The 20,763-nt window shown below is 45.4% G+C and overlaps 1 protein-coding gene across 5 annotated transcripts in view; it reads left to right on the top strand.

Moving 5' to 3' along the window:
* Window positions 1-20,763, top strand: part of TANC1 (tetratricopeptide repeat, ankyrin repeat and coiled-coil containing 1) — a 141,146-nt gene that overhangs the window by 80,328 nt on the left and 40,055 nt on the right. For all 5 annotated transcript variants that reach the window (XM_030916559.1, XM_030916562.1, XM_030916563.1 and 2 more), the window contains 5 exons: window positions 2,353-2,584; window positions 3,716-3,882; window positions 5,870-6,477; window positions 13,076-13,184; window positions 14,429-14,551. In XM_030916559.1, the coding sequence (XP_030772419.1) occupies window positions 2,353-2,584; window positions 3,716-3,882; window positions 5,870-6,477; window positions 13,076-13,184; window positions 14,429-14,551 (1,239 nt within the window). The remainder of the gene's footprint in view (window positions 1-2,352; window positions 2,585-3,715; window positions 3,883-5,869; window positions 6,478-13,075; window positions 13,185-14,428; window positions 14,552-20,763) is intronic.

The raw sequence follows: 20,763 nt of genomic DNA, 5'->3' as shown, positions 1-20,763 counted from the left end.
TGCACTCTGTTGCCTGAGGCCTTTGGTTTCCTCGGCTTTGTGACAGAGGTTTCTCGTGAAGTTGTAATACAGCCTTCCCTGGCTGACTTTCCTTTCTTAAATTCGTGATCATCAAGGTCTTTCTGAAGTTTTTCTTCTGCTCAGCACCCATCACTGGCTCACCAGCCGCACTCCTGCATTAAAGCAGTTACTTCCCTTGTTTCTAGTGGGCTGCTTAAGTTTCCCTGGCCAGTGGTGGTGTGAGTCAGTGGAGCTGGAGAGCTGCTGGAGCCAGCAGCCATGGGGACACATTGTGAGGAGACCCTGTGGGGAGGTTGGTGAGAGCAGCTGATTAGAATCCTGTTCTGCACCAGATCCCTGTCCCTTCTCCTTCCCGGATGATGGCTGCTCTTGGGACCATCAGCCCTGATGCTTCTGACCACTGGTTCAGAACGGTCCTCTGGTCATGGGTGGGTAATTTGAGATGAATGATGTAGTACAGGCTTCAAAGCCATCCCTGCTTATAGTGATTTTCAAACTCCATTGACTGTGACCCACATAAGAGAGACATCTTACACTAGTGATCACTCACACATAATCGCCCACATAACTAAAGCATTTTAGAACTGTATTTATTCTTATATTTTATAATACATTCTAGTATTCCTGAGTTTATTTTTTAAAAATTGTGGCTCTAAATTGATTTCATGCCTGTAATCCCAGCACTTCAGGAGGCTGAGGTGTACAGATCACTCCAGTGGTCAGGAGTTCGAGACCAGCCTGGCCAACATATTGAAACCTCGTCTCTACTAAACATACAAAAATTAGCTGGGCATGGTGTCGGGCACCTGTAATCCCAGCTACTAGGGAAGCTGAGGCAGGAGAATCGGTTGAACCCAGGAGATGGAGGTTGCAGTGAGCCAAGATTGTGCAGCTGCACTCCAACCTGAGCAACAGAGCAAGACTTCATCTCAAAAAAATAAAAGTAAATAAATAAATAAATTGATTTCATGACCCACTGTTGGGTCATGGAAAAAACAGCAAAACTGCTTTTGTGAAACGCCGTGCGAGACTGTGGTACTGGACATCTCATGATGGTTTGCACAAGCTTACTGGATCCTCACATGTATCCCTGCTAATTTCTGTCCAGGTGAGAGTTGGAGAACAGCCAGCTTTCCTCTGAGTGTCGATGATAAATTTAATCTAAACCAAAAGTCTCATGGCAGCTCCAGGTTGGCCAGAGAAAAGCTGTTGCACATTTACTTTTGCCGCTTGCCTTTTAAAGAGTCTTGAAGACCTGGGATCTAATCCCACATCCTTGACTATCTGTGTCAGGTTGGCAAGGCATCTAACCTCAGTGTCTGGTGCCCTCAGTGATGAACTGTGGCTAGTGGTTCTTGTCCTACTTCCTGCAGGGGCTTGCCGCGTCCAGTGGGACAGCAGCAAGGCAGATACTTCCAAAAATCATGTATCTCTTGGCACGAGTGTTTTGCTCTTCTTTGCCTTCCTTACCTTGTACTTGTGTTTCTCCTATCATCCTCCTTTGGAAAAGTATTGGATTTTTCTTCTATCTACTGCATGCCTCCCATTCCCAACACTTCTGTGTCTGGCCGTTTCCTGGCGTCCCTCTCACAAGCAGCCTGCTGATGCTGCAGGTCCCTTGGAACAGGGACGATTCCTTTTCTTCTCAGTACCCAGGCAGCTCCCTCTCTCCTCCAACTTGTCTCTCCACATGATGGGCAGAGATTTGGTGATTTCGGGTTTCATTCTTCAGACAGCGTCCCTATTGAACTTCTCCACAGTGTCCCTTGATGCAGTGCGGGTGTGGGGAGGGGCCGACGTCTTGACCCTCCGGACCAGGAGAAGGAGCTGCTATGACTCGACAGCCCCAGTCTCACAGCCGCTGGCTTTATCATCTGCCTTTTGGGATCAGCAAAAGGGTTTCCTAAAGAGGTGCTGCTGCTCTTGAGAACAGAAGCCTAGTGAAGATGGCACTTTCTGATGTTGAGAATATTAGGATGGCTTGGAGCTGCTCTAAGCCAGGGTAGATTTTACATTTTATGAATGCTGTTTGTTTATATTCAGTACAAAGTAACGTGCTGATTTTTATGCTAATCAAGGTGGATTTTGTGGATGCAGTAAAAGGTTCGCAAACCACACAAGGGAAGGAAGGAATAAATGGAACAATTATGCTAACGAATGACCTAGTCTTGGGGAATAGATGCTATGTATCTTGTTATCAGTGAACAAGCAGAGTTGTGTTCCTGTTTGAGATGTTATCAGTGAACAAGCAGAGTTGTATTCCTGTTTGAGATCGCAGAAGGAGCTGTGTGAAGAGGGTGAGGTGACACTGACAGTTCTGCTTCCCTCTAGGTGGTGGCCTACCACTACTGCCAGGCTGACAACACGTACACTTGCCTGGTGCCCGAGTTTGTGCACAGCATCGCAGCTTTGCTCTGCCGGTCCCATCAGCTGGCCGCCTACAGAGACCTTCTGATAAAGGAGCCCCAACTACAGAGCATGCTGAGTCTCCGATCCTGTGTGCAGGACCCGGTGGCAGCTTTCAAGAGGGGAGTGCTGGAGCCACTCACAAACCTGAGAAATGGTACCTCATAGCAGCTACTTACAGCGCCCTCTCAGTAGTGGTACAGCATACACAGGTGGTCCCCAGAAGGCAGGTGGTCAGCGGGGCCCTGGGGTAGAAGTGAGCTGCAACAGGGAGAGAATAGAAGCGTCAGTCCCCATCTGCTCCTCTTTCTCAGAACCAGCCCCATGTGGTATAGTGTTAAAGAAGCACCCTAATAAGAATGAATATGATGACTGAGCAGTTCCAAAGTAGTTTGTAACTGTGGGCTATTTAGATGACTTGCACCACAGAAGACTGTTGCGTATTTTGCACTCCTAAGTATCTGAGGGAATAAGTGGATTATTTGGAGGAATTTTCCAGAATATGTATTTGTCAGGGCCTCTGCTCAGTTGAATTGAAACCTTAAAGTGACTTCTAAAGGTTTCCATTTTAATTTTTTGTCCCCAACAAGGTATCAGTGACCTGATGGTCCCTTCAGTTTCCCATCTTCTCTCCCCTCAACTCCTCAGCTTTTCAGCTTGTTTATCTTCCCACATGGCACCTCTGTTGGAATGTGCTAGAGGGATAGAAAACAGATATGTCATCATTTCTTCTCTATTTCCTGGGCAGAAAATCAGCACTAATAAATAGAAAACCAGATTCAGGCTCGCGGAGAAGAGCCCTGTTGGAGAAGTCAGTAGTGTGGAGCTCTCACACTGTGTGGTTGTATGGCTTGGGCCGGGCACTTTGCCCTGGGTTGGGGGCAGCGAGGGGGTCAGTTTCCCTTCTCTGGAATCCACTAAGGAGCTCTCATGGGGGACCTAGTGACCTTTCCAGATTGGGCGTCTGTTATGTGTTCATTATCTTTGTGTAGCTCACCCCAGTGACAATGGTTTATGAAGAACTAACTGTATTATATACATGAGTGAGATTCTGCTAATGTGTGTCATGCAATATGTTTGTTTTGTGAGAAATGGTTTTCTTTTGGCTCTGTGCTCCAGTTTTCACTATAAATTTAATAGAAAATATGCTTCTGTGAAAACTGTTTCTTGTGCCATATGTAAACCTTTTTAGTTTCTAACACTAAACTGGGCACTAAAATACACTGGGTGTTGCTGTCTTAGAGAAATGTATAATTTCTTAATTTGAAAAAATTATTTTATCCTGTAGAGCAGAAAATTCCTGAAGAAGAATACATTATTTTGATAGATGGCTTAAATGAAGCTGAGTTTCATAAACCTGATTATGGAGATACGCTTTCTTCATTTATTACCAAAATTATTTCTAAATTTCCTGCCTGGTTGAAGTTGATTGTGACTGTAAGAGCAAATTTTCAGGTAACAAAAAATTCTCAAATCTTTCTCCAAGTCCCCATATTCCAATTTTACAGTGATAAATATTAATAACATAAAGCTGTTGTAAACCATTCAACTGCTTGTAATTAGAAACTATGTTAAGAATTTGAAAAATTAGTCCAGAGAGCCCCACATGGGTGAAACTCTGACCTTTTTAGCTCAAGGCATATTTATCAAGATGTCAGGTAAGTTTCCTGTTGGCATAGAATTGCACATTTTCAAATGGTGGCATCTAGCCCTGGTTACTGTCATGGAGTGTGTGGGGCCAAGAGGCCTGCCAGAGTTGAAACCTACTCCTGCTGGTAGTTATTTGCATGGGTTTGCTGTGGGGCTTCGTGTTTTTTTTTGAAGGAAAAAATGAAGGTGAAAGTTTTTTTTTTTTTTTTTTTTTTTTTGGAGATAGAGTCTTGCTCTGTCGCCTAGGATGGAGTACAGTGGCATGATCTTGGCTCACTGCAGCATCTGCCTCCCGGGTTCAAGTGATTCTCCTGCCTCAGCCTCCCGAGTAGCTGGGATTACAGGCACCCACCACCACGCCCGGCTAATTTTTGTATTTTTAGTAGAGATGGATTTTCACCATGTTGGCCAGGCTGGTCTCGGCCATGTCGGCCTCCCAAAGGGCTGGGATTACAGGCACGAGCCACTGTGCCCAGATGAAGGTGAAAGATTTTTAAGGCCTATTCTCAGAAGTCTATTTTTTCATAAAACTTAAACATGAGGTAACATTTGCAGCAAGGGGTAGGGTGATTTTTTTCCCCCTCCATCTTCCTTCTCACTTGAATCCTGAAATTGTATCTTAACCATTGACTCCTTCTATACCTATCCTTTTTCAGTAAAGACTTTTAGACATTAGGTTTTGATTTTTACCCTTTTATGATATTTATTTAAAAACAGCATTTGGAATTTTTTCATTATAAAAACTGAAATTAGACCTCAGTTGAACTTGATGAGTGTTTTTTGGACATTCAGTTTGTATATTTTTCAGTCTTTTTTTACACAGTAAGCACAATTTCGCAATCAGTAGAGCATGGGAACCAGGAACCTTACATTCTTCTTCTCAGCTGTGTAAGTTTTCAGAGCTTCAGATAGCATCCATGTAAAATGGGAGTGATTGCATTCTGCCCTCTTTATCTACATTGTTATATTAAATGAGCACATGCATTTAAATACTTCAGAAACAACAGTGGGAAGTCTTTTTAAAAAGGCAAAACTCTTTGCTGTTAGGTGTCAGATGTGCTTAATCTTTGGAATGGGGAAGAGATGGGAAGGGCACATGGGGCTTCTGGGAGCTGAGTATGTTTTGTTTCTGGGTGCTGGTTACACAGGTATACTTAGCGAAAATTAGTGACACTGTGCAATTGTGATTTGTGCACAAATCATATGTTCATATGTTAGACTTCAATTTAAAAGTTTGCTTTAAAAAAGCAATTAATAAAATAACATGCTATACCAAAGTAGGCAGCTTTGTTAAGATGCGCTGTTGTTGAGAGACAGCCCAGGGACCATCTCAGATTTCCTGGTTGGGTTACACAGCCCCAGTGTTTGATGCATAAAGAAGGATGCCTTTTATCTTGGCGTCTGGCCATGTTCTTAGATGGACAGTGTTGGTTGGTGTTTGTCCTTGTTATATAAGCAGTTGCACAGTGTAAGGATTATGGGTATCAGGTCACCTGCAGGGCCTCATTGCTGCTGTCTACACAGGGCTCTTACTCTGCTCGCTAGGCTCAGGGTCCTCGGATGAGGGCCTTGGGAGAGCATTTACTGATTCCATCTCCCATTAGGATTTCTTTCACATAAGCTTTTTATCTTCACCTTATCCTATTACACGTTTTAATACAAAACAATGAGTCCCTGTAATCCATGAAAATCCTCCTTGAAAGAAAACTAGTGAACCTGGTTTAAAATGCTGCTAAAATAAAAAAGGAATCTCTGTAGAGTGACACTGTGGGTTTTTGGTTTTTTCCCCCAGGAAATAATAAGTGCACTGCCGTTTGTCAAGCTTTCCTTAGATGACTTCCCAGACAATAAAGACATCCACAGCGACCTGCACGCCTACATCCAGCACAGGGTGCACAGCAGCCAGGACATCCTCAGCAACATCTCCCTGAACGGCAAGGCCGATGCCACGCTCATTGGAAAAGTGAGCAGCCACCTGGTGCTGCGGAGCCTGGGCTCTTACCTGTACCTCAAGCTCACCCTGGACCTCTTCCAGAGGGGCCACTTGGTCATTAAGAGCGCCAGCTACAAGGTGGTGCCCGTGTCTCTCTCTGAGCTCTATTTGTTGCAGTGCAACATGAAGTTCATGACCCAGTCCGCCTTTGAGAGGGCACTTCCGATTCTCAACGTGGCCCTCGCATCCCTCCATCCCATGACAGACGAGCAGATCTTTCAGGCTATTAATGCTGGCCACATCCAGGGGGAGCAGGGATGGGAAGACTTTCAGCAGAGGATGGACGCCCTCTCCTGCTTCCTCATTAAGAGGCGAGACAAAACCCGCATGTTCTGCCACCCATCCTTCAGGGAGTGGCTTGTTTGGAGAGCAGACGGGGAAAACACGGCCTTCCTGTGTGAGCCCAGGTACGACAGGTGCTTTCTGTCAGGTCTTTGCAGGGAATCTCGTGTGCAGTTGGGAAAAGGATTTAAATGTGATGCACGTGTCTCAATGGAAAGGCAATCCAGAATGACTAATTCAGTGTTACTGCTTTGTTTTCTTACTTTTCCTCCTTTTTGGCAGAAGGATGGGCAATGGGGAATTCTCTATACAGAAGCTGCCTTGTAATTGCTAGGACTCCCTTATGGATGGTACATGTGGATAAAAGGGAAACTGGGTGGTGCCTATGTGGTCCTTCCTTGCTGTCCATTCTCTCATAGAGCCCCGTCCCTTCCCCCACCCAGCTTCTGCAGGGTCATGCATGGGAACGTGTGAGATCAGCCCCCGGGAACAGGGGGCTTCTCTAAAGGGTGTTCCCTGTGTGTCCGCTAACTGTCATGGGTCCTCAGCACCTCCACTCCCCCGCCACTCTTTGAATATGGAGTGACTTGTCCCAGGGATCAGGTGTATCTGTGAGCCCAGAGGAAGCACCATGATCCAATCTAGCCTCCTTGCTCCACACCCCTCACCCTTCATCGGTGAGCTCTGTGTGGCTGACTGGACCAGGCTGGGTTGCAGTTCTCCTTGCTGCCTGGGCCGCTGTTATCACAGTGGGATGGGGAGGGAAGCCTGTCTGCTGTATGGCCTGGTAATAGCATGAGAGGTCAGAAAGTTTGAGAGTGCAGATGCTTTCAGATATATGTATGGCAAGCCCCCAACCTCCACTTGGCCCTGGCTGTGGCCTGTGTCTCTGCTGTCTTGACTGGCTTCTGCTCTCTGTGAGCCAGAATTGCCCCCTGCTCTAGTAACAGAGCTGGCAAGCTGCTCAGCTGACCCCTTAGGCATTTGACCAGATGCTGGGATCCAGAATGAAGAGGCGAACAAGCATTGGTGAGCCCTGCGAGGCTCACAGCCACTTTCCTCCCTGTGAATGTTGACTGAACATCCACCTGATAGGCCTGGCTGCTGTTCATGTTGGGGCTCTTATTATTTTCTTCAGTAACACTGGCTGAAGGTTTGTTATCTTTTGAACCTGGTTTGGGGCAATAAACTAACATCCATATGGTCTGGCTAAATGTTTCCTTATTTAGCCAGACCGTAATAGCTAGGTGAAATGTGTGCTATGACATTTCTAGCCAAGTCAGGTTACTTTCTAGGGAAAGTCCAGTCATTTTCTAGGAAGACTGGCTATAGTTGAGTTTGTAGAGACTTAAAAACAAATTGAAAGACTCCATCAGGACTGTAGGTTGTTACTGGGTTGGAGGCTAAAGTGGCTGGACTGTAGTCTTCATTAAGCTTCACTTCATTTTGGGTATTGGTGGGCCTTGACGTTAGGTAGCCTAGGCCAGAGCTAGGGTGGGTGCCTATAGGCTCCTGAATGCCACTGTGTTCTTAAAAGCAGGTGTGGGGACATCCCCTGAGGCAGGACCTGGACTAGGTGGAGGCATGAGAGGCACCAAGGGTACAGAATTTAAGGAAGCACCCACTCCTGAGGTGGTGCAAGTTGTTGGCATTTTCCCAAGACCCCTGTAGTATTTGAGTTTCATTCAATTGAGAGGATATAGAACAATGTTGGAAGGAAGCTACTGGATTCAGTTCAGCAACAGTTTTTGTTATATGCAGTTATGTGCAAAGTACTGTGGCAGACACAGAAATTCCTGGAACGAGGACCCTGCTCTCAGGGCTTCCCACACAGGGCAGGGGAGCCAGGAAGTGACATGCGAGAGGGAGGCACACTTCTTGTGGACCTCACGAGAGGGAGAAGCTTCCAGTGGCAGTAGAGGGGCCTGGGGAGGTGATTTTAAAAATAGTGATGGTGGGTTGGGCCTCAAAAATGGTAGCATTTCTTCCCCCACTCCCAATTGTTGTATTTTTGCCGTAATTATAAAGGGAGAAAATTTCAACCCCCAGACAAGGACAGTTCACTTTTTATTTCTGCCGCATTTTAAATAATGTACTGACCATCTTTTTCTCTTGGAATGGTTGTCTGGGTTTTTACTCATCACAGGCATTTTACCAAGCTGTTAGAAGCCTTAGAAAAGCATCATTTTCATTTTCCATGGTTGTGCAAACCTCCTAGGAGGCAAATTATCATGTACTTCACTATACCCTTGTTGGATTTTTAAGTTGTTTCTAAATTACTTACAAACAGAACAACCTGTCATGTCTTGGTGCCTTACAGATCTGGATTCAAATCCTCCATTGATTGTGTATTTTTCTGTGCATGAAATGTATTTTAATTCTCCATGCCTGCCTGCCTTAGCTATAAAAAATGAGTGTCTTCTCACTGAGTGTTGGTAGCTATTAAATAAGATCTTAAGGCAATGTACTACTTCCTGTCTCTCCTTTCTTCCCTCTTATTTTTGATTATGCCCTAGGTTAGCATTCCAGAAATAGAATTAAGAAGTTAAAGAATAGTTTAAGTCTGGCCGGGTGTGGTGGCTTACGTGTGTAATCCTAGCACTTTGGGAGGCAGAGATGGGTGGATCACCTGAGATCAGGAGTTCGAGACCAGCCTGGCCAACATGGTGAACCCCGTCTCTTAAAAAAAAAAAAAAAAAAAAAAAGCCGGCTGTGGTGGCAGGCACCTGTAATCCCAATTGCTTGGGAGACTGAGGCAGGAGAATCGCTTGAACCCAGCAGGCGAAGGTTGCAGTGAGCCAAGGATCACGCCATTGTACCCCAGCCTGGGCAACAAGAACGAAACTCTCTCAAAAAAAAAAAAAAAAAAAAAAAGATAGTTTGAGTTTTCATTCATATCCACCTAGACTTAAACATATTTACATTTTGCAATATTTGTTACATCTGTTTCCTTTTTTGGTTGATGTTAAATTGTAAGCATGATATTTTACTTTAAATAACTGAATATTCATCTTAGAGATATTTTCATACTTAACCATGCTATTACTACACCTAAAATATTAATGCAAATTCTTTTTTTTTTTTTTTTTTTTTTTTGAGACAGAGTCTTGCTCTGTCGCCCAGGCTGGAGTGCAGTGGCCGGATCTCAGCTCACTGCAAGCTCCCCCTCCCGGGTTTATGCCATTCTCTGCCTCAACCTCCTGAGTAGCTGGGACTACAGGCGCCCGCCACCTCGCCCGGCTAGTTTTTTTTGTATTTTTTAGTAGAGATGGGGTTTCACCGCATTAGCCAGGATGGTCTCGATCTCCTGACCTCGTGATCTGCCCGTCTCGGCCTCCCAAAGTGCTGGGATTACAGGCTTGAGCCACCGCACCCGGCCAGCAAATTCTTATTAATCTTAAACATTTAGCCATGCTCAAATTTCTATTTTTCAGTATGTTCACATCAGAATCCAAAAAGTGCATAAAATACATTCGATTGCCTCTTTTAATCTATAGTTTCTCTTCTCATCTTTTTTCCTTTTTCCTCACAATTTATTTGTTTAAAAAGAGCAGCTGGGTAATTCGTCCTGTATAGTTTCCTATAGTCTGAATTTTGTGTCCTCATGTTGTTTTTTCATGTGTTCCTCTCACCCCTATTTCCTATAAATTGGTAGTGAAGTTTAGAGCTTGTTCAGAGTCTATATTTTTAAACAAAGACACTTAGTAGGTGGTGGTGAGTACCTCTCTCAGGAGGCGCATGACATCATCATGTCTCTGTAGGCACTCGAAGCCACTGATGACCGTTTCTAAGATCCATCAGCTTTGTTTTGGTTGCACAGGCAGTCTCATCTAGAACAGTCCCCTATTAGCTCTGTTCTCTGTTAACTCGAGAAGTGAATAGGTTGTTAGTTGGTAGGTAGAACAAGGCTGTTGAAGACAGGAGGAGCTATTGAAGACCTTGCATCAGAATGAGGAGGCCACATTCTGCAACAGCAAATCTAGGTTGACTTGACCTTTTTTCATGGAACAGAGGAGAGGAAAGAGCTAACAGAAGGAGTGTGCAGGGCACAGAGTGTGTGGGGCCTACTGTACCAGTCAGGAGTGGGGTCTTGCGGGGGACTGGGGATAGAGATGGGCCTTGCTGACATGAGGTAGCTGTTTGTGGCTTGGCCTCATGGGCAGAGTAGAGGAAGAGGAGTCAGAAACTAGGTGTGGCTTTGCTCTGGAGAAGGGTAAGAAGGGCAGGCGGTATGCAGCAGGTTTTGCAGGGACAGGGCTGGTTTTAGTTTTCAGCAGTTGAGATTGCAAGATAGCCGTCTGTCCCAGGCAGACAGGTTCCAGGGGCAGGGTAGATCGGCAGTTTGGAGGAGAAACTGACGGTTGAAGATCTAGCATCACTGACGGAGAGGTGTCTGGCGTGACTCGGTGAGGAAGCTCATGTCATTAGAGAAAAGATAGCACTGGGCTTCCAGGGCGTGGAGGAGGGTTTCAGGGAGGGACCTTACGGATGTAAGTGTTGCCAAGAGGTGAAGGGAAATGAGGGTTAAGAGGAAGCCATTGGATTTTCAGTGAGGGAGGAGGGTCCTGGATCCTTAAGAGACTCTGACAGTTGGGTTGAGAGGAGAGAAAGGAGGGAGCCAGCATCTTGGGATAGGAGGTGGAAGGGGTTAGGGGACGGGTGGTTTTGTTTGTTTGCTTTTTAATAACACAGGAAATTGGGACATTGTCAGAAACATCACGGAAAGATAGTATAGAGAAAGATCCATAAAGAAGGAGAAATTGGGAATGCGAGGAGGAGGGAATGGGACCTGGGCGATGGGGCAGGTTGCCTCCTCTTTGTTCCTGTGGAATCTGTTCACAGCACCCAGTTAGCTAACTTACGTTTTGTTTGTGTGTCCCCTCCCATCACTTAGAGCTTCTCAAGGGAAGCACTTGCATTGTTCCCCATAAAATCCCCGCCATCAGACGTGGTGCCAGTGATAAGGTGTAGCTGTGAATGAATGAAGGAGGACTCAAGCTCTACTGGTTAAGAGCACAGGCTCTCCTGTCTGACCAACTTTAATTCAAATCTCTGCTCTGTCATCTAGCCATGTGGTCTTGGACAAGTTGCTTTACCTGTTCAGGCCTCTGTTTCTTCATGTAAGCATATGGGAGTCATAGGATTGTGCAGGTAAATGTATCAAGATAATTCAGTTAGGTTTCTGCATCTGGCATAGAGGAAGAGGTTGATACCTGGAAGCTTTGGAAATGGACAGAATCATGAATGCAGATGATTTTAGAAGGGGATTGCTTGGTTTCAAGAACAAGAGGGCAGAGAGGAATGATGACCAGGGTTGCAGGCAGCATAGGTGGGGAGCAGTGGCATGGGGAATTGTCTCCTCAGGGAGGTGGGATGCCCTGTGCTCAGCTGGGAGCACTGGAAACCTTAGGCCCGGCCCCCAAGGGGTGTGTCGTCATCACCCTATAAGGTGATACTTAGTGTGTCTTTGTGATGGACACAGTTGGCCTGGCCACAGAGCTCAGCCAGCTGGGAGACTTAGGAGGACTTAGCCTGTGGTTGGGAGAGTGGCCCGCAACTGACATGATCTGGGCCACATTGAATCCTGGGATCAGTCCATGGGTAGGACCTGGGGAGACCTTGAGGGCCTGGAACACCAGAGGGATACCAACAGTGGTTTCCATGGGAACAAGAGAGGAGGGGAATCCCAGGCTCAAGATCTGGGACGTGGAAGGTGTCCAGGGGATGACAGGGCATGTGCTTATGGGAAAACTTCAGGCCATTACAAGACATTGGACAGGACTCAGTGGGCAGTGTAGTCTTAAACGTCATGCCCTCCCCTGTAGTATAAAAACTGATTCCTTGGCCTCCACGTGCCTTGATTTCCTCATCTCTAACATGGTTTATAACCTATTTGAGAAGCAGGCATGTATTTGGATAGACAAATGCACTTTAAATAATGTGTGCCTTTAATCATCTAGATTAGCAACTACTAGGAGGATGCATTTTAAAACATATGTAATGTTTATCTTTTCTTCCCTCTACAACTACCTGCCTTTCCCCAAGCAAACTGCTCAAAGTTGACAAGATGATAGAAATGAAAGTAATTTACATTGCATAGAAGTCACTGCTATTGGAATAAGCAACTCTGTGTGTCATTTAGAAATTAATTGACTCAGACAAGGGTATGGGGTCCACAGGAAGACAGTGAATCTTATGGACATAGAGGGCAAATGGGCAGGATGGCCCTTTCACAAAAGGGAAATGGGCGCTATTGGTTGGATGTCAACCATGTGCCAGCCACTGCAAACCCACTTGGAGGCCTTAGCCTTCTTCTCACCACAAGGACTTGTGTGCCATCCAAGCCTAGAATTCTCTGCTTTCCTGATCATGAGCTGTCACCTAGCATGGCCTGGCTTTTCTCTCCTTCCCACTGTGAGGCCTTGTCCTTTGTCTACCCCCATTGGTGGTGATCCTGAGGGGACCTGAAGGCCAGGCCCAGGGATGTTTCTGTGCTCTGTGTCTATTCATGCATGCATCCCAGAAACACATTTGAGTGTTCACCAAGTGCTGGGCACTTTGCTAGGCATTATGACTCAGACGAGACCCTTAGCCTCCCAGAGTTTACATCTTTGTGACGGACATAAATCAATGACGAAGGCAATGGGTGGTGAAGTGAGAGTGGGTCTGCAGTGTGGTGGAATGGGCTCTTCTGCTATGAGCCTTTGTATTTCCTCCCCCTAGGAATGGGCATGCACTCCTGGCATTCATGTTCTCGCGTCAGGAGGGCAAGTTGAACCGCCAGCAGACCATGGAGCTCGGCCACCACATCCTGAAGGCACACATTTTCAAGGTGAGATGCACACCAGCTTGGGGAAGCATTTCTTTGTTGTCATTTTGAGGTTTTGCTTTGGAGATTTTAGAGAGCTCTGTCAGCCATCCAAGAAACACTCCATGCACCTCAGCCCAAATGCAACCTCCTCCTGCCTCCCCTCTCCAAAAGTAACCGCTGTTCTGACTCAGCCTGGGCATTTCCTTGCATCTTGCTACAGTTGATTACTCAAGTGTATATCTGAGTGCTGGGGTTAAGTTTTAGTTCTTCCTACCTTTAAATCTCTGATAAGTTTCTTTTTATCTAAAGGCTCCACTTTTTTCATTACTTTTTGTTTCCTTGTTACTGATTTGTCCGAGAACCTGAGTTCCTTGACCTGTGTGATTTTGTACCACCTGGACTTTCTAACTGTGTGCTTGTTTTTCATGATGCAGTTTAACATGTTCCTCTTCCCCTGGGTTTTCACAGGCTTAATCACATTGATCATTTTTTAGGATGTCAAGGTTCCAGTTGTAAGTTTCTTATATCAGGAGGCATAGCATTTGTGTTTGCTTCTCGTTTTGTGGTGCCATCAGTCATTTCTGGTTACTGCCTGGACTTATTCATTCATGGTTACACCTGGTGATTTTTTTATTTTTTTATTTTTATTTTTTTGAAATGAAGTTTCGCTCTGTTTGCCCAGGCTGGAGAGCAATGGTGCGATCATAGCTCACTGGGCTCAAGCAATCCTCTCACCTCAGCCTCCCAAGTAACTGGAACTACAGGCACGCATCACCTTGCAGGGCTCAGATGGTGATATTCTAATTCTGTCATTTATTCTTCCTCTAATTTACTTCCAACATGGCAAAACCTTATCTCTACTAAAAATACAAAAATTAGCTGGGAGTGGTGACATGTATCTGTAATCCCAGGTACTTGAGAGGCTGAGGTATGAGAATCACTTGAGCCTGAGAGGTGGAGGTTGAAGTGAGCTGAGATTGCACCACTGCACTTCCAGCCTGGGCGACACAGCAAGACTCTGACTCAAAAAAAGAGAAACTCTCATCTGCCATCTTTCTCCCCAGGCACACAGTTAACCTAGTGAAGACAGGCTGGCTCCTTGACCCTTGGTTTCAGGTAGTGAAAGCTCGCGTGTCCAGGCGTTCTTTGGGTGAGACCCTGTGCCTTCTGTGGGTATCTGTACCCTCTGCGGCAGACCCACTTTCAGAGTGACCCTGCAGGTGGGAACAAGATGCTCAGGCAGATCTGTCTCTGATTGTTTCCAGGGCCTCAGTAAGAAGACGGGAATTTCTTCAAGCCATCTCCAAGCCCTGTGGATCGGCTATAGCACCGAGGGGCTGTCCGCCGCCCTGGCCTCTCTCAGGAATCTTTATACTCCCAACGTGAAGGTGAGCAACCATCTGCACAGAGAGCTGGAGACCCAGGCCTGGCCGGCTGCTGGCTGTTCCTCCAACAGCCCTGCTTCCCTCTGCCCTGGGTGGTGGTGAGAGGATGCAGAGGAGCATCTAATGATATGCTTCCCTGATCACACAGGCTTGGGCACTCTATTACTCATTCTCCCAGAAGTTTAGCTTTTCTTTGGCAGAAAGATGTGGGTGGTCAGGGCTGCTCTGGGCACATGTGGTGACTGTTTCACAGCAGATGTGATAAGGAAGCAATTTACAAAAGAAATCAAAGATCAGAGAGATTTCTAGGGAAAATGGGTTTTTTAAGTGTCCTAGGTTACTAATCTGGACCATCTCTTTAGAGTTCATGGGAAATTAAGCCTTGATGCGTGACGCATAGAGATAAGTACACAGAAAAACAATCATCAAGGTTTCATGTACACATATTTCTGCCTATGGAAAGGATGTCAGCATGGCCTTCTGTGGAGCCAAGAGCTTCTTCACTTCTTGGTCAGTGGCTGTCATATCATGATGTTCCGCTCAGCTTTTTAAGGTAGATTTTTCTTCCTGATTTCATGTAGCCTGGGAATCTGAAGCACACAGAGGCCAAGTGGCCTATTAAGGCCACAAAGACAGTTAGTGTCCAGGCCTTTCAGCTTCAGGCCCTGATGTGCCCGGCTGCCTGTGGAAGCTCTGGGGCAGTTTAGTGAGCCAGGTCTTCCTCCTGAATCACTCACATTGTTTTATCTTTCATTTCAGCTAAGAGTATATCTTTTTGCTTCTCCATAACTAATGAAATTCTATAATCATAAGGAAGAAAGACAAGAATAAAAATGGCAATATCTGTTTTCATACTTTAATGAATTTCTGGGCATAGAATTTATATTAATACGGAGATAAGTAAGTGGGAAACATCTGTTGAGTACAAGTTTTTAAGACAGTAAATTTAAAGGTACAGCATAATAGTGTAATGAGCATGGCCCTCCTGGGATTATAAACTTTCCTCTTTAATGTATGTGTGATTTTAAGAGTTCATCATTTTTACTTCATTTTGTAAAACTCCAGTGTCACATCTACACCATCCCCCAAATTATTTCTATAATGTGGTTATAGAATCTTAAGTCTTTTCATTATCCTTCCGTTTCTTGTATCTTTCAAGGTGGGGGGAAAGGTTTTCACAGGATCCTGAACAAATTACAGTAATTTTAAATTATGCATGCAATTAAGGAACTTTTTTTAGAGTGTCTTAAATGTTGTCGTACAAGAATGAATGTCATTTTGAACAATAATTGCAGTTTGCCACATTGGTAGATTAAAGTGACTTGCTCTGGGATGATTACTTGGTAGATGGATTTTAGTTGCAGTGGCATGCCAGCAGTCTCTAACCATGTCATCTCCTGTGGCCAGGCCAGGATGAGCCAGCCTGGGCCCCGCTGGCCCACTGGGGTCCCATCCAGCCAGTGGTTTTGTTGCACCATCTCATAGGACTGGTGGCCAGCCACAGGCTGTGGCCTCAGGAGGATTTAGGTTGCACTTCTTTTCTCAGCTGACAACAGAAAGGAGAGGAGAACAGGAGCTAGGCGTGGCCTTTGGCCCAACTTCCTTTGCCCGGGAGATCCAGTCATATCCTGCATCATAGTCGGGAAGGACACATTTAAAAACAACTGTGCTTGTGTGAGCTTCCAGTGTACTTAGTGGGAATGCTGATGCAGCCCCATGACCACCCTGGCCAGACCTCTTCTCGTCTTCATGATAGTATTGCCTTGCATACCCTCAGCTCCCTTCCTGTTTTCATTAAATCCAGAAGTTGAGAGATACCACCACTTCTGAGTGTTGTCCAAGGAGAGCCTCTGTGATCATGATCGGAAAATGTCCATATTGTTGGGGGAAAATCTATAGGATTAGTTATTTAAACAGGCTCCTTTAGCACAGTGCAGTCTCAGCCAGGACTGCTGCCTCTGCCGCCTGACTGCTCTGTGACCATCATTAGCTTTGTGCTTAGCACTCAGCTCTGCCTTACTCCCTCTGAGCCCTGGCTTTCTCACCTGTAAAGTGGAGACACAAAAGAGACTGTGTCTCGAGTGATGAGAAACCTTACTGAGATGTTAAAGTTACTGGGAACATACTTGGCATTTATTATGTTTACATGAATTCTTGTTAGTGCTTTGCCTCATCTCTGGAAACTGGTTCTGCTGTGGGCACCTGGGAACTTCTGGATGTGTCAGTTGGTGCTTGTTAACAGGAGCTGCCTACCTTGAGGATGTGATGGTTGCAGGTGACTTACCTCTGCCCTCAACTTGGCATGAGGTGTCCCTGCTGCTCTGTGCTGCTGAACAACCCAGGGTGGGCATGCAGGGTGATGTGGACAGGAGGGCAGAGCTCCCTCCTATGCCTTCCAGAGGTCAGGGACCTGAGTTCTTGTTTCTGAAGACTCCATGAAAGGTTGATTATAACATCGATTAATGTTTATTTAGCATGTACAGGATGCTGAGTGCTGTGCTAAATGCCTGATGCACATGTATATACATACTTTTTTTACACATTGATTTTTAATCTTTATAGCCTCCAAGTGAAGTGAAACTTTTATCCTCGTTTTTTTAGATGAGAAAACTGAGGGCAGTTGATAACGTTCCAAAATCACACAGCTGGAAGGGTTCCTGACACTCAGCAAGCCCTTGCTCTGCAGGCGCCTTTATCGCTTGATGTGTTTACAGCCCTGGCTGCCAGCTAAAATCACCTGGGAGCTCTGGGTACCACAGCCCCAGCCCCAGCCCCAGTTAAGTCAGAATCTCCAAGAGTGGGGCCAGGGTATTGGAAACTTTCAAGTTCCCAGGTGGTTTCAGCATGCATCAAGGTTAAAAACCATAGTTTGGGGGAAGATGATGGAGGGTTAAGTGGTAAAAACAACTACAGCCTTACACCAACAAAGGAAAATGTTTTTCCCAGAAGCAGATGATGTGTGAATTGATGACATCTTTAGAAAACCTCTGCCCTGAGCACATGCCTTCCAGGTAAACTCTTGTAAGGGATTCATCATAGTACTCCAAGTATACCTTCCACCATTATTAGCAAAAGAGTACCTGTTAGAATAGGATGGCATGCTGCTCTTTTCTTAGGTGGCACCTAAAGCACAGAGAAGTTGAGGAATTTTCTGAAAATCACACAGTAGGTTAGTTTAGGGGCTGGTTGAGAACTCACACCATTTAATCCTTTATCTTTTAGGCTCATGGATCTCAAGAAGGTACGGGGTTGATGGGGGAGGAGAGAATGTAACTGTCTGGCAAAATCATCCAGGGAATTTACAAATGATCCTGCCCGTCCTGTGGCTATCAGAGTCTGGTGTGCCCGTTGCAGCATTGCACATATTGTCCAGACATGTGTATCTTCTCTGTTCCTCTTGCTGAGGACTGGTTTCATCGGCCTTAATAAAATCCTCACGTATTTCTTCAGCATAATCTGATTCTGTCCACACTAACAGTTATTCAGAGGGATTTTAAAAACACTTGAGCCTCCTGGGTTCAAGTGATTCTCCTGCCTCAGCCTCCTGAGTAGCCGGGATTACAGGCGCATGCCACCACAACCAGCTAATTTTTGTATTTTAGAGACTTGGTTTCACCATATTGGCCAGGCTGGTCTCAAACTCCTGACCTCAGGTGATCCACACGCCTCGGCCTCCAAAAGTGCTGGGATTACAGGCATGAGCCACCACGCCTGGCCACACTTTTATTAATGTTGTAGTGTAATGCAATCTTAAAATGCTTTTGAATTAGATCGGAGTCTGGTGGCATTTTTAAAAGCAAGCCTATATAAATCTGTAGAGAAGGCTCGGTGGGGATTAATTAGGTAATTTGCCTGAAGTTGCCCATGAAACAGCAGTGTTAGGACATGACACCCTTTCCGATCTCTCATCCGTTCCTCCACAAGTACAAGTTGACAATGAGACCCTAGAGGCTGGGTTGGTGCTCACCTGGATCTGGCTAGACAGTGGTCTCCCTGATGGGGTAAACAGCGGGGTGGTGGTCAGGTGGTCGGCTGGCTCCTCAGGGCCTCCTTGTCACTTGCAAATGGCCTGTTCTTCCTTAAATGTAGGTGGCAGTCCCAGCAGTGTGAAGAACCTGATGTGTGGGCCATCCCCGTCTATGGAGGGGCTCTGTTTGCTTTTCTTCTCTGTGAACTTCTGTATTGTAGAACCAGAGTCTGGTGCAGTGGACTAAGCAGGAAAACACAGCATGCTGAGGGATAGAAAGGGCCCGGGTGCATGCACAGGTGTGTACATGGAGGCAGGGTACTCTCTCCCCCATGTCCTGGCACTGGAGCAGAACCCTGCAGGAAGTGATCCTGTGGCATCTATATGTATGGAATGGGCATTCCAGTTAGGGAACTAAAAGGGGTAGAGGCCATGAGGCTGGCCCTGCTTGGCATTGTCACAGCACATGTTGAGTCCAAGGTGGCTGCAGTGAGGGAAGGATTCTGCAGAGAAGATCAGAGAGGAAGCTGGAGACCTGAATCACATAGGGGTTCAAGCTTCAGTAGCCAAGACATCTTCAAATTTGACACCTGGGGTTCTAATCCTATCGCTATGCCATTGTGAGTTATGGTTTTACCACCTGGTAGTATAATTTTCCAGACCCATCTGTTTGTAAATATTCTGTTTGTCAGCTACTCTTATGGACACGTATCACTGAAATATCCTGAATTTTTTATGCCTTGTCGTCTCTCTGTATCTTTTAATGATCCCCATGTGTCTCTAGTCAATAAATGACAGTCTCTGTGGTTTTCACATTTAGTGGGCAGGTGGAGGACCTGCCAGGCTTTGGCAGGGGCGGTGATTGATGTGGGTCAGGACCATTGAAGTGAGCCTTTGAAAGAAACACACTGGACATCTTAACAGCTGTTAAAGGAGCATCATTTTTATCTAATGATCTGGAGATCTGAAAGAAAAAATATTAATATACCTAAAATTTGCATATGTTCAGTGATTTTATTTTAAAACCTGGAGATGAAAAGCTTTTCCCAATACCTAGATCCAAGGAGATTACTAACTGGCGGATATGTAATTAGTGGAAGCAGCACATTATTTTCTAGCAGTGTTATGCTGCTGACAATCCTGGCACATGTGGACATTTCCGTATTTTCTGTTTCTTTTAGGAACACATCCCCATAAAGTATTTGTATTTACTTTTGGCCTTATCTCACTATTAACACCATGACTATTTTTTTCTTTTTTAAAAAAATTTTTATAAAGATTGGGTCTTGCCATGTTGCCCAGGTTGGTTTCAAACTCCTGAACTCAAGCAGTCCTCCCTCCTCAGCCTCCTAAAATACTGGCATTACAGTTGTGAGCCCCTGTACCCAGCCACAATTATTACTTCATTGCCAGGAAAATGAATTTCCTGGTTTTGTTGAGGTTAAACAGTGATTTTTCAAATTGTGGTTCCCCAAACCAAGAGTGTCAATATCAACGGGGAACTCATTAAAAATGTACCACCCAGATATAATGAATCAGAAATCAGGGTGGGGCCCAAGAAATTGCAGTTGTTTAGGTTTTTTTTGTTTTTGTTTTTGTTTTGTTTTGTTTTTCAGACGGAGTCTTGCTCTGTCCCCCAGGCTGGAGTGCAGTGATGTGATCTCGGCTCACTGCAGCCTCCGCCTCCTGCGTTCAAGTGATTCTCCTATGTCAGTCTCCTGAATATCTGGGATTACAGGCGTGTGCCACCACGCCAGCTAAATTTTGTATTTTTAGTAGAGTGGGGTTTCACCATGTTGTCCAGGCTGGTCTCGACCTCCTAACTGCAGGTGATCCACCCGCCTCAGCCTCTCAAAGTGCTGGGATTACAGGCGTGAGCCACCGTGCCTGGCCATTTGTTTAGTTTTTATTTTTAATTGTGGTTAAGAAACACATAAAAGGAAATTTACAATCGTAACCATTTTTAAGTGTGCAATTCAGTAGTGTTAACAATACTCACATTGTTGTGTGATAGATCTCTAGTACTTATCATATTGCAAAATTGAAACTCTGTATCCCTTAAGCAACAACTCATTTCCCCCTGTGCCCAGGCCCAGAAACCTTCATTCTACTGTCTATGAATTTGACTACTGTATATAGTCTCATAAGTGGTATCACACAGTATTTGTTCTTTTGCGTCTGGCTTGTTTCACTTATTTCACTTCCCCAAGGTTTACCCATGTTGTCACATATCGCAGGATTTTCTCCC

The sequence above is a fragment of the Rhinopithecus roxellana genome, chromosome 14 (assembly GCF_007565055.1).
Source record: "Rhinopithecus roxellana isolate Shanxi Qingling chromosome 14, ASM756505v1, whole genome shotgun sequence".
Taxonomy (NCBI): Eukaryota; Metazoa; Chordata; class Mammalia; order Primates; family Cercopithecidae; genus Rhinopithecus; species Rhinopithecus roxellana.
The sequence above is the reverse complement of the archived record's forward strand: the minus strand, read 5'-3'. Positions and strand labels throughout refer to the sequence as shown.